The 14,182-nt window shown below is 38.4% G+C and overlaps 1 protein-coding gene across 2 annotated transcripts; it reads right to left on the bottom strand.

The window, feature by feature from the left end:
- Window positions 1–408: 408 nt before the first annotated feature.
- LOC130905121 (uncharacterized) lies at window positions 409–11,767 on the bottom strand. 2 transcript variants are annotated; one of them, XM_057818167.1, is made up of 5 exons: window positions 11,741–11,767; window positions 4,854–4,946; window positions 4,567–4,746; window positions 3,254–3,539; window positions 409–3,008 (listed from the first exon to the last, which is right to left on the bottom strand). In XM_057818167.1, exons 1-5 carry the CDS (start codon window positions 11,744–11,746, stop codon window positions 2,797–2,799), a joined length of 777 nt encoding a protein of 258 aa, XP_057674150.1. In that variant the 5' UTR covers window positions 11,747–11,767; the 3' UTR covers window positions 409–2,796. The 2 variants fall into 2 exon arrangements, with proteins under 2 accessions (XP_057674150.1, XP_057674149.1); XM_057818166.1 differs by lacking the exon at window positions 11,741–11,767 and adding an exon at window positions 8,696–8,773.
- Window positions 11,768–14,182: the final 2,415 nt, after the last annotated feature.

Here is a 14,182-nt window from a genome sequence, read left to right as displayed (position 1 = left end):
ACGAGATTAAGGGGGGGCCAAAAATGTCATTGCATGTAATTGACTTTCCTATATATGAATTTAAAATTAAGACTTTGCTCGTAAAATGTTGTCTATAAAAGTTGCAAAGCAATAAAACAACAGAAATGAATGAAATGAACATTAAAAAAAAATTATAATGGGTTAAAATTATTTTTTGAACAGATCATGTGACTAGCACCTTAGAGACGGTCAAAAGCATAGCTGTCCTAAGCAGCCTGATTTAGAATTTCCCACAAAAATGATGGGAAACAATAAAAAACGCTAATTTTCAACATATAACTGTAAATATTCAGTCAAAAAGGATGTGGCATCTACTTCTCCACTAGGTAGGACAGAAAAATGCGCACGCTTACACACGCACACACACACAGCCTTGTTTTTCTGTCATTGTAGGGACACCTGACAAGACCGTGCATTATGGGGACCACCCTTTCTGAATGTCGTAGAGAGCTGAAAAAAATCAGGGAGCATCCTCGAAAATTGTACAATGCAAAAATCACTTTAAATTTCCATTTAGACAAAGTATAGAGGCATCGACCTGACTACAGACCGACTTATGGGGACATTTTTTCGTTTTCGTCACTTATGGGGTCAATAACGATACACAATACCTGTTTTTTATCCCTTCCTGGGTACCGCTTACACAAACCTCAGATCATACTTACTTCTGGGGTCAGTAACTTTACACACTGACCGTTTTTTCCTCTCTTCTTGGTACCGCTTACACAAATGTCAGATCATACCTTCTTCTGGGGTCAGTAACTATGCACACCATCTGTTTTTCTCCCTTTCTGGGTACCAGTTAGAAAAACGTCAGATCATGCCTACTTCTGGGGACGGTAATAATGCACACCACCCACACAAATGTCAGATCATTGTGACTTTGTGGAACCACTCTATGTCACCCGAAGAACATGCCGTAAAACTACTAATTGACCAGGTAGTATTAAGTTTTTTTTATATGTGCATTTTCTTCAGTGACCATTGATGTGTCAAAACTGACACATAATATTTTAATGGAATGTGCCTTAAAACTTTTTTTTTTTCCTCTTGGCATTAAGTTATTCTTTGTCTTGGACTTCTGATATTCAATTTCTGTAGTAACTTTGCACAGGTTGTTCTAGCATTGCTCAAATAAATCACTGCATAGCCATATAAGAACTACAGTGATCCCTCGCTACATTGCGCCCTCAGTCCATCGCTGATATTTGCTTGCTAAACAGCAAGTTGATTTGAGAGGACTCAGTCAATGAAGAATTTAAAGAATTATACTGTTATAGTAAACTATACTCTTTCCAATGCTAAATCTGAGTAAAAGCATTGAACACACACAAAAAAGATTTTTTTTTTTTTTTAATGTAAATAAGCTACACATCTACTTCGCCGATTTCGATTATAATGGGGGGATCCCCTTTAACCACGAAAAACGAGGGATCATTGTATATCACTGCATTAATTACGATACATTTACAGTTTAAATTCTACCTTATGTTGGATAAAAATTTACTGGAATTTCAGACTGTACACTACGGTTCAAAAGTTTGGGGTTCAAACAATCAGCAATATTTACAAATAATTGGTTGTTTACATAGGCTGCACTCGACTTTTAGCCGCAGGAGTGCACTTTAGGTTCTAAAAATCCATAGATAGGCAACACTTGACCGTAAACCGCAAGTCGAAGGGGGGGGTTATAGTTCGAAAAGTTTTAGCCAGTAACAGTGAAGTGCAACATGCACAAGGTAAGTCATCGTCTTTATTCTCTCTTAACTGCTGTATCGCTTCAAAACAGACGAAACAAGTGCAAACAGTTATACACAAACTTAACTATCAATGGCATATCTACCATGGCCGAGAGGTGTGAGGCAAAATGCAAAAGACCAAACACTTTGCAAAAGAAAAGCACGAATGCAACCTGCCACAACACGATCCCCAATTTCTAAAGCGCGATTGCAAACTGGCAAAAGCAAGAACCCCAATTGCCACAGCACAACTTCAAAAGGATGACACAGAAGTTAAAAAAAAAAAAAGGACGACACTTCGTGTATTGCTATATGTGCTTTGTGACCATCTGTACAGACCTCCGTGAAGTCCCTCCACCCCATCAGTCGCAAATTTATATGAAAATGTCAATCATTTGTGCTGTAAAAAATGTTGTTTATGCTGGTATCATTTTATATATATTTAGATATTAATTTCCAGTGAGGATGTCATAACTCCCATGGCTCACGGAGCGTATCAAGTCTCAATAATGAGGGTGTCAATAACGAGCAGAAACGAATTCGGGTCCATTTTGTAGTGAATGGGGGGGCTTGAGATTTGAATTACGAGTGATGACGTCACCCTCAGCTCCTCATTAACCGCAAATTGGACCAGAAGTGCCATTCGTTCCTGATACGTTCGTGCTAGTTGTTTGGACAGCCCTCTGTTATTGAGAGTTGATAAGCTCCGTCAGCCATGGGAGTTATGACGTCTTCACTCGAAATTAATATCTCAATATCTATAAAACGATCGCAGCACAAACGACAATTTTTTACAGCACAAACAATTGACACCATTTTTTAAATCAAAATGGGAGGTTGATTGACCTCAAACCTATAAGAGAAATATTGCAACAATAGCAGGACACAAAAAAAAAAAAAAAAACGCACAAACTATTGCCATCATTTTTATATAAATTTTCATCTGATGGGGCAACTTCACGGAGGTCTGTAGAGATGGTCACAAAGCACATATAGCAATATAAAAAGGGTCACCATATATAACCCCTACATCCCCCTAAACTCTCCTTTTGAGATCTGTGATCTTGTTTTTAATGTAAAATTTTACTGCTGACCAATGCCTGTTTTTGAGTGCTACTTGTTCCTTTTTAAGGCAGTCATCGCAGTCGCTCTTCCGTGGAACACGGCAGGTAGTGATGAATGACATCATATGCTTCTCAACAGCCAAGACCTCTTTCTTCCATGGCTTCTTTTTAACCGGTTGTCGACCTTTACAAAAACAAACATTCATCATTAAATTTGTTTCAAATTAGTCAAGTCATTTAGTCCATGACACGCTGTTCTAAATATGGCTGTTGCGTAGTGCACAGTCAACTAGCCCAAGCACTGTAAATGTACTAGCACATCACAATATCATTTCCAAAATAAATGAAAATATATATACAGTATATCTGAAAAGTTAATTAGAGAAATAAACATTGAAATCAACATTAAAAACATCTCAGGAAACTTACCTTTTCCTTTTTTGGGTGACTTTTGTTTCCGTTTGGTGGACTGACGTTTGGGTATATGCTGAGGAGATGGTCCATCAACGTGCATAACAGATGGCATCGAGGAGGCTTTTGAGGTATTTGTAAGGTGAAACAAATCTTTGATGATATCCTTCTTAACGAGAGAGTCGACACATTGCAAACCTTCACTCTCATCTGATTCCTCACTTGTGCCTGGAATATATTCATCTCCACTGTCCTCTGAGGTGGAGTAAAGAAGCTCTCCATTACCGTCAATTTCATTTCCCACCTAGAAAAAAAAACTTATAAAGGAAAGAAGGCAGACGACCAATGAAAAGACTCAACACAATTCCTAATACTAGAGCTGGGAATCTTTGGGCACCTAACGATTCGATTACGATTCAGAGGCTCAGATTCGATTATAAAACGATTATTGATGCACCCCACTCTTTTTTTTTTTTTTTTTTTTTTTTTTTTTTTTTAATTACTTTTGTACATTAGTTCCAAAATTGTTCAAAAATCCTCTCAGGCTAAACCAAACTACTGTTTCAATATCAAGTTAACATATAGCAGTAAACAAATATACAAAAATAACAGTAAATTAAAAAACTCCAGTCCCCATTCTATATCAGCAGCTTTAAACTACTTTCAATTAATTTAATGTTGTGAATCAACCGTTAAAGTTGTTAAAATTGCTCCTGTTATTCCATAATTTCTCTTTTGTCTACTTTCAACATGTAAAAGTTTTAAAACTATTTTAAAGATAGATTCAAGTCAATATTTTACCGATTTAGGAGTATTTTAGATAAAAAGTTAATTAGGTTCGCTTGGAAGGTTCGCAACAACAGCCTTGCAGGGAAGTGTACTGCTTTAAGATGGCGGCCGTTACTAACGCCCGCATCTAGTTTTTTTTTAGATGTGCTGGTAACGATACCGAAGCTATAATGCATCTAGTCCTATATAAATGATATCTACCGTAACATAATGTGGCTTGTAGCAGCTTTTCGGCAGCAGTCAGGTATGTTGTTGGTTTTTTTTTTTATCTCGTAGCATGAGTTGAGCTAGAGCCGTGAGTTGAGCATTGGCGTTACCCGAGGGGCCGGGTAATGAGAAGCATGATGTTTAGCTACTCTCGCTCCGTCCCTAATTGCGTACCGAAGACCGCGCGGCGCGCTGAGTGTGTCGTACTTCTGCTTTACTTGGCATATTTCAATAATCGGAATTTGGATGTTTGTGAATCGTTCTCGAATCTTCCACGGCCGAATCGCGAATAATCTAAGAATCGGAAATTTTGCACACTTCTACCTAATACATACCTGATAACGGCTAAGTGTGCTGTTGACCTGCATACATTTAGTTCTCCTGAGCTTTGGGATAGTACTTTGGTAAAGATTTATGGATAGCTCCTGGGATTCATCAGAATCAGTGTAGTTAACCAAACCCATATTGTGCAGGTTTTTTTTGTCCATGGGAAAAGAATGGTTTGAATCCAATTTCTAAAGAACAAAGAAACCATGAATTGCTGAATACTGTCACAGAGGAAAGAGGTCTACACACAAATATCAAAAACGGTATATATCCAACATTGAAAAACAAAAAGTACCTTCACTTCTGACTTCGTAGGTCCTAGAGAGGAATGCTCGGTGGTGCTTGACATCTCAAATTCCGGAGATTCACTTAAATTCAACTGTACGTCCTGTCAACAAGTTGAGATTTAGGTTGACAATATTTACAATGAGGAGCAGAAGTATTTGCATCCACTTACAAAATAGGTAGAGGTCTGATATTTCAATCATAGATGCATTTCCACTTATACAGACAATCTAAAAAAATCCGGAACTCACATTGTGTAATTTTTTTCATTTGTTTGTAATTTATTGAGGTTCATAAGTATTTGTACCCCTGAGAATCAGCAATAGTTATAACTAGAGCCGTCCCGACTAGTCGATGTCATCGATGACGTAATTGCGTCGACGGGTAATGACGGGTTAAAAATTTTTTTAATGCGGATAAAGTTTAGAATGGCGGGCGCTCGCGATGCAAGCGGTTGTTACTGGCACCTCCAAGGGGGCCGCTGTTATTTCAATGTGACCGCCAATGTCAGATTGAGCAAATAGGAAGAAAGTGGACGAGCGAGAGAGAGGGAGCGAGAGAGAGGGAGTTGGAAAAGTTTGTGGGTATCGCGGAGTTGAGTGGCTGCATCCCCCACATTTTTGTTTTGGTCAATAAAAGTATCTAAAGAGCTATCCGACGCCTCTCGGTGTTTTTATGCACGCCGCCGCCTTCCGGAGGAGGAAATCAGACGAACAGACGACAACGAACCAAGTGAATCACTGGTTCACTTGTCAGTACGGCGAGGAGTTAAAAACACCGCCAATTACCAAAAGGGCAGAATTGGTAACACCTGAAAGTGGCAAAAAGCCCAAAAACCGGACCAGAATAGCCAGAGCCTGGAATTATTTCAAGGAAAATATGGAGGGTGCCACCGTGTGTACTCTTTGCTAAGCTGGGCTCACATACCATGGTAGCACATCGGCTATGAACGAACACTTGAAGCGCAGTCACTAGTGGTGCAACGGTTTGCGGTTCAAAGCCGAACTGTATGGTTCGCCCAGTACGGTTCAATACGCCTTTATGAACCGCGCCTTTTCGGTTTTGCAATTAATGTATTCTGAACGCTTGTGGAATGAATTGATCGGCCTCTGTGTGCCTGTGTGTGACATGAAGCACCGCTGTGGAGAAATTCCCGCCCCGCAAGTAAATGTCGGATCGCTGTCAAGCACCTGTGTAATAGAAGCAGAGAGCGCTTACGAGAGAAGTGTAAGTGAAACAAGAAAGAAAACAAATAGCGATGGGGAGCGGAGGAGTGGAGAGACCGAATTTTGAGGAAGCACCGGCGTCTTTCAAATCTTCGGTGTGGCAACATTTTGGTTTCCCCGTGGACTACAATGCGGAGGGAGACAAACTATTGAGAGAAAAAAAATGCAAGCTTTGTTCAGCGCTTGTTCCCCATGCTAATGGCAACACTTTTATGACATGACTCCGGCACCTCAGCCGGCATCACCCACAGATATCACTTTCTCACACAGATATCACTTTCTCAGGGCAGGACAACCCCAAAGATGACACCAGTGAAAACACACAGCGGGCTTCGTTAATTTATTTGCCACGCTTGACCCGCGTTATATTGTTCCCTCGCGGACATATTTCTCCAACAACCTAATCCCCAACATTTATGAAATGGCAAGCAAAGCCATCGAAGATGATTTTGCTAAAGCACATAGTTTCGCCCTGACCACTGATAGTTGGACGTCCCGTGCTACAGAGTGCTACAACCTAACTGTGACGGTGCACTTTAATTCTTCATACCTGTCAAGTTGTACGGTCTCGTCGTAATTTGTACAAGTGAGCACTGATTTTTAAATGTGTAAGCCGTACGTTACGTTCAAAATCTGCACATTTTTCGTGCATTACGTTTTTTTTTTTTTTCATCCGTTCGGATTTGGTCACCGTTTCTGCAACGAGAATGTTCGTTGATACGTTGGTTGAATGACGCGAGAAAAGTCAGACACGGAGAGGGAAGAGTTTTTGTTGAGACGCTGTAGCAAATGCGATGCTAGGCGGGTTAAATATTTCCTGACTGTAACCGACAGCATACAATCTACGCCTAGATAACCCATGCATATAGAACTACATGCGAAATGACAGACGCAGTAGCGTTCGTAAACAGCCGCCATTTTAGAGCAGTAAACTTTTCAGAAAGGCTCTGTTGAAGTAAACCTTCCGAGCGAACCTAAGCAACTTTTTATCTAAAATACTCCTTAATCTGCAAAATCTTGACTTGAGTCCGTCTTTAAAGGATGAAACAATCTTAAAATTTTCACATGTCAAAAGTAGACAGAAGAGAACTAATGCAAAAACGGGAGCAATTTTATCAACTTTAACGGTTGATTCACAACATTAAATGACCTCCAAACATAGCAAAGGTTACTATGTTTTTGGGTTTGTTTCTTCCTGCTGCTTCGCTACCCTGCAGACATCTCTCTGCTTTGCTCCTGCTTCTCATGCTTCAATCATCTTTTTAATCATTTTTAATCACCTCTAAATTACTCAGCAAGTCTTGCAATTTTCTTTTAATCTTGTTTATATTTAAACAAAGGCTTTTTGAGCATTTTTGAGCCTTTTTAGAGTGCTTTTTTGTCTTTACTGGAACACAAGCCTGCCTTATCGCGACTGGAACTGAGGAATTCGGCTAACGGAAGCTAAGTAGCAGCAACATGCCTCCCCTGTCAATGGATGATTGCCACAAACTGCTCCAGAAGATAGCAGTACTGGAAACAAAAATCTACCGGCTTGAAGTGAATATGGAGGTAAATGGACAGCTCGTCGTTTGGGACAGCCCTAGTAATGACATTCAAAGAGTTGTCAGTCTACCTTGAAAAAAAAAAGTCCAGGTTAACTCCATGAGAAACCACCCACACGCCACCTGACCTTCCAACATGACAATGATCCAAAGCCCACAGCCAAGCTGACCGAGGAGTGGCTGGGGAAAGACCACATCAAGGTTCTGGAGTGGCCAAGCCAGACTCCATATCTAAACCCAATAGAAAATTTTTGGATGGAGCTGAAACTGTTTCTCAACGACAGCCTGAAAACCCAACAGATCTAAAGAAGATTTGTGTGGAGGAATGGGCCAAAATCCCCGTTTCCATATGTGAAAGCATCTAGCCTCTGTAATTGCTTCTGCACTATACATTAGCACTGATTTTCTCAGGGGAGGGGGGGGGGGGCAAATACTTATGAACCCCAGTAAATTATAATTGAATTATAGAAAAATCATACAATGCCAGTTGCGTTTTTTAAATTTATTTTTTTAAACTATATCTCCATAAGTGGAAATGCATCTATGAATGACATTTTAATCCTCTATTTACTTAAGGGGTGAACTCACAAGGAGTGCAAATACTTCTGCACCTCACTGTACTTGCTACAGATTTTCTACCAATTTTTAAGCATTAGCAATCCATGAGAACATTTATTTTATCACTTTGACTGTCTCAGTATAGCTGATGCCAAGTCGCTTTATCTTGATGTATTTTATCCATTTTGTTTGCTAACAATATAGTGTGCAATGGACCCCAGGAGAGCCAGGAAGTACTGAAAGTCCCCCAAATAAAAAGCTGCAGTGGATGGTAATGTTGTAGATTATTTCAGACTAAGAGTTTATACAACTTCTGTTATTATTTCAATAAACTCATGATGAAACAGGTTATCAAATAGTATTTAAAAAAAAAAAAAAAAAAAAAAAACTTTACGGGGTCCCCACAAACATTGTGAAACCTGACACACACCCACTAAGCTGGGCTGGGCTGTACTGTATTTCAAGTCTCGAACAATTGGCTGAAGTCAGATAAACTGCAGCTTTAAAGCACAAGCGATGCATACCTCCATTGCAGCGTCTGTAGATTTCGGAGACTGTTGCTCTCTGGTTCTGGAGATCCCAACCTCAAAATATTCAGTCACAGTGGAATGGCTTCCTCCATCCTGATCAACAAGTTGAGAATTCATTAACAAACATCAAATGTATATCTCTATGCATTTTAAGATTTAGCCATATACAACAACAAAATTCCATAACTCAGTTGAATCCACTCACTATGGCCGATTCAAAATCACTTTTATCGTGATGCATTTGTTCTTTTTTTGACTAGCATTTTATTCATTTGAGGATTAATGAAAACAATAATGTAGGGCTGCAGCTATCGAAGATTTTAGTAGTCGATTAATCGATGGACTAGTTAGTTCGAATAATCGAGTAATCGGATAAGGAACATAAAAAATTAAAATACCTGAGCTAAGCCTCAAACGGCATAAATTTATTTTGAAATATGAAATTGAAAAACAAAAGAATAATTACCTAACTTACATAGAAAAGTCCGCTAGCTTAAATGCTACAAAAGTTTTTTTTACAATGCTCTAAACAAATGGTTCAGACACATATTCCCACAAAAAACGCCGAAATATACCTATAAACTAAATTATGAATGCATTAAAAAACATTAGCTCAAACAAAAACTTAACTTACGTTGGTCTTAACAGGGAGCAGTTGGATTCAGCCAAGTGAAAAGAGGCAGACCAGAGGGCAGTGTATCCACCCTAATCAATAAAACTAAATGCAAACACTTTCAAAATAAACCATTACAACGCCACTTCAATTAAACGAATACTCGAGGCAACAAAATTTAATTCGAATATTTTTTTCTAATCGAATACTCGAGTTAATCGATTAATCGTTGCAGCACTACAATAATGTGTTAGGGACCACATCAGTGCCCGACATGTCCTAAACGTCTCCCAAATTAACAGCTGCAGTGGCTGGTAATGTTGTAGATTATTTAAGACTAAGGGTATATACAACTTCTGTTATTATTTCAATAAACTCATGATGAAACAGGTTATTAAATACTATTTTTAAAAACAAAATAAATAACTTTACGGGGTCCCCACAATCATTGTAAAACCTGACACACACCCACTAAGCTGGGCTTGGGTGTACTATATTTCAAGACTCGAACAATTGGCTGAAGTCAGACAAACTTTAGCTTTAAAGCACAAGCGATGCATACCTCCATTGCAGCGTCTGTAGATTTCGGAGACTGTTGCTCTCTGGTTCTGGAGATCCCAACTTCAGAATATTCAGTCACAGTGGAATGGCTTCCTCCATCCTGATCAACAAGTTGAGAATATAATTCATTAACAAACATCAAATGTATATCTCTATGCATTTTAAGATTTAGCCATATACAACAACAAAATTCCATAACTCAGTTGAATCCACTCACTATGGCCGATTCAAAATCACTTTTATCGTGATGCATTTGTTCTTTTTTTGACTAGCATTTTATTCATTTGAGGTTTAATGAAAACAATAATGTGTTAGGGACCACATCAGTGCCCGACATGTCCTAAACGTCTCCCAAATTAACAGCTGCAGTGGCTTGTAATGTTGTAGACTATTTCAGACTAAGGGTATATACAACTTGTTATTATTTCAATAAACTCATGATGAAAAAGGTTATTAAATAGTATTTTTAAAAACAAAATAAATAACTTTACGGGGTCCCCACAAACATTGTAAAACCTGACACACACCCACTAAGCTGGGCTGGGCTGTACTGTATTTCAAGTCTCGAACAATTGGCTGAAGTTAGATAAACTGCAGCTTTAAAGCACAAGCGATGCATACCTCCTTTGCAGCGTCTGTAGATTTCGGAGACTGTTGCTCTCTGTTTCTGGAGATCCCAACCTCAGAATATTCAGTCACAGTGGAATGGCTTCCTCCATCCTGATCAACAAGTTGAGAATATAATTCATTAACAAACATCAAATGTATATCTCTATGCATTTTAAGATTTAGCCATATACAAAAACAAAATTCCATAACTCAGTTGAATCCACTCACTATGGCCGATTCAAAATCACTTTTATCGTGATGCATTTGTTCTTTTTTTGACTAGCATTTTATTCATTTGAGGATTAATGAAAACAATAATGTGTTAGGGACCACATCAGTGCCCGACATGTCCTAAACGTCTCCCAAATGAACAGCTGCAGTGGCTGGTAATGTTGTAGATTATTTAAGACTAAGGGTATAAACAACTTCTGTTATTATTTCAATAAACTCATGATGAAACAGGTTATTAAATAGTATTTTTAAAAACAAAATAAATAACTTTACGGGGTCCCCACAATCATTGTAAAACCTGACACACACCCACTAAGCTGGGCTTGGGTGTACTATATTTCAAGACTCGAACAATTGGCTGAAGTCAGACAAACTGTAGCTTTAAAGCACAAGCGATGCATACCTCCATTGCAGCGTCTGTAGATTTCGGAGACTGTTGCTCTCTGGTTCTGGAGATCCCAACCTCAGAATATTCAGTCACAGTGGAATGGCTTCCTCCATCCTGATCAACAAGTTGAGAATATAATTCATTAACAAACATCAAATGTATATCTCTATGCATTTTAAGATTTAGCCATATACAACAACAAAATTCCATAACTCAGTTGAATCCACTCACTATGGCCGATTCAAAATCACTTTTATCGTGATGCATTTGCTCTTTTTTTGACTAGCATTTTATTCATTTGAGGTTTAATGAAAACAATAATGTGTTAGGGACCACATCAGTGCCCGACATGTCCTAAACGTCTCCCAAATTAACAGCTGCAGTGGCTGGTAATGTTGTAGATTATTTAAGACTAAGGGTATATACAACTTCTGTTATTATTTCAATAAACTCATGATGAAACAGGTTATTAAATAGTATTTTTAAAAACAAAATAAATAACTTTACGGGGTCCCCACAAACATTGTAAAACCTGACACACACACACTAAGCTGGGCTGGGCTGGACTGTATTTCAAGTCTCGAACAATTGGCTGAAGTCAGATAAACTGCAGCTTTAAAGCACAAGCGATGCATACCTCCATTGCAGCGTGTGTAGATTTCGGAGACTGTTGCTCTCTGTTTCTGGAGATCCCAACCTCAGAATATTCAGTCACAGTGGAATGGCTTCCTCCATCCTGATCAACAAGTTGAGAATATAATTCATTAACAAACATCAAATGTATATCTCTATGCATTTTAAGATTTAGCCATATACAACAACAAAATTCCATAACTCAGTTGAATCCACTCACTATGGCAGATTCAAAATCACTTTTATCGTGATGCATTTGTTCTCTTTTTGACTAGCATTTTATTCATTTGAGGTTTAATGAAAACAATAATGTGTTAGGGACCACATCAGTGCCCGACATGTCCTAAACGTCTCCCAAATTAACAGCTGCAGTGGCTGGTAATGTTGAAGATTATTTCAGACTAAGGGTATATACAACTTCTGTTATTATTTCAATAAACTCATGATGAAACAGGTTATTAAATAGTATTTTTAAAAACAAAATAAATAACTTTACGGGGTCCCCACAATCATTGTAAAACCTGACACACACCCACTAAGCTGGGCTTGGGTGTACTATATTTCAAGACTCGAACAATTGGCTGAAGTCAGACAAACTGTAGCTTTAAAGCACAAGCGATGTATACCTCCATTGCAGCGTCTGTAGATTTCGGAGACTGTTGCTCTCTGGTTCTGGAGATCCCAACCTCAGAATATTCAGTCACAGTGGAATGGCTTCCTCCGTCCTGATCAACAAGTTGAGAATATAATTCATTAACAAACATCAAATGTATATCTCTATGCATTTTAAGATTTAGCCATATACAACAACAAAATTCCATAACTCAGTTGAATCCACTCACTATGGCCGATTCAAAATCACTTTTATGGTGATGCATTTGTTCTTTTTTTGACTAGCATTTTATTCATTTGAGGTTTAATGAAAACAATAATGTGTTAGGGACCACATCAGTGCCGGACATGTCCTAAACGTCTCCCAAATTAACAGCTGCAGTGGCTGGTAATGTTGAAGATTATTTCAGACTAAGGGTATATACAACTTCTGTTATTATTTCAATAAACTCATGATGAAACAGGTTATTAAATAGTATTTTTAAAAACAAAATAAATAACTTCACGGGGTCCCCACAATCATTGTAAAACCTGACACACACCCACTAAGCTGGGCTTGGGTGTACTATATTTCAAGACTCGAACAATTGGCTGAAGTCAGACAAACTTTAGCTTTAAAGCACAAGCGATGCATACCTCCATTGCAGCGTCTGTAGATTTCGGAGACTGTTGCTCTCTGGTTCTGGAGATCCCAACCTCAGAATATTCAGTCACAGTGGAATGGCTTCCTCCATCCTGATCAACAAGTTGAGAATATAATTCATTAACAAACATCAAATGTATATCTCTATGCATTTTAAGATTTAGCCATATACAACAACAAAAATCCATAACTCAGTTGAATCCACTCACTATGGCCGATTCAAAATCACTTTTATCGTGATGCATTTGTTCTCTTTTTGACTAGCATTTTATTCATTTGAGGTTTAATGAAAACAATAATGTGTTAGGGACCACATCAGTGCCCGACATGTCCTAAACGTCTCCCAAATTAACAGCTGCAGTGGCTGGTAATGTTGAAGATTATTTCAGACTAAGGGTATATACAACTTCTGTTATTATTTCAATAAACTCATGATGAAACAGGTTATTAAATAGTATTTTTAAAAACAAAATAAATAACTTCACGGGGTCCCCACAATCATTGTAAAACCTGACACACACCCACTAAGCTGGGCTTGGGTGTACTATATTTCAAGACTCGAACAATTGGCTGAAGTCAGACAAACTTTAGCTTTAAAGCACAAGCGATGCATACCTCCATTGCAGCGTCTGTAGATTTCGGAGACTGTTGCTCTCTGGTTCTGGAGATCCCAACCTCAGAATATTCAGTCACAGTGGAATGGCTTCCTCCATCCTGATCAACAAGTTGAGAATATAATTCATTAACAAACATCAAGTGTATATCTCTATGCATTTTAAGATTTAGCCATATACAACAACAAAATTCCATAACTCAGTTGAATCCACTCACTATGGCCGATTCAAAATCACTTTTATCGTGATGCATTTGTTCTTTTTTTGACTAGCATTTTATTCATTTGAGGTTTAATGAAAACAATAATGTGTTAGGGACCACATCAGTGCCCGACATGTCCTAAACGTCTCCCAAATTAACAGCTGCAGTGGCTGGTAATGTTGTAGATTATTTCAGACTAAGGGTATATACAACTTCTGTTATTATTTCAATAAACTCATGATGAAACAGGTTATTAAATAGTATTTTTAAAAACAAAATAAATAACTTTACGGGGTCCCCACAAACATTGTAAAACCTGACACACACACACTAAGCTGGGCTGGGCTGGACTGTATTTCAAGTCTCGAACAATTG

Source organism: Corythoichthys intestinalis, chromosome 17 (assembly GCF_030265065.1).
Source record: "Corythoichthys intestinalis isolate RoL2023-P3 chromosome 17, ASM3026506v1, whole genome shotgun sequence".
Classification (NCBI taxonomy): domain Eukaryota; kingdom Metazoa; phylum Chordata; class Actinopteri; order Syngnathiformes; family Syngnathidae; genus Corythoichthys; species Corythoichthys intestinalis.
Note: the sequence above shows the minus strand (reverse complement) of the source record. Positions and strands in the feature narration are given on the sequence as shown.

What these genes read in the sequence shown, in the direction of transcription:
- LOC130905121 (XM_057818167.1), bottom strand. An exon ending in CTACGAAGTCAGAAGTGAAG is followed by an intron (nt 4,747 to 4,853) that starts GTACTTTTTGTT and finishes TTTGTTCTTTAG; the next exon opens with AAATTGGATTCAAACCATTC. An exon ending in GTCACCCAAAAAAGGAAAAG is followed by an intron (nt 3,009 to 3,253) that starts GTAAGTTTCCTG and finishes GTTTTTGTAAAG; the next exon opens with GTCGACAACCGGTTAAAAAG.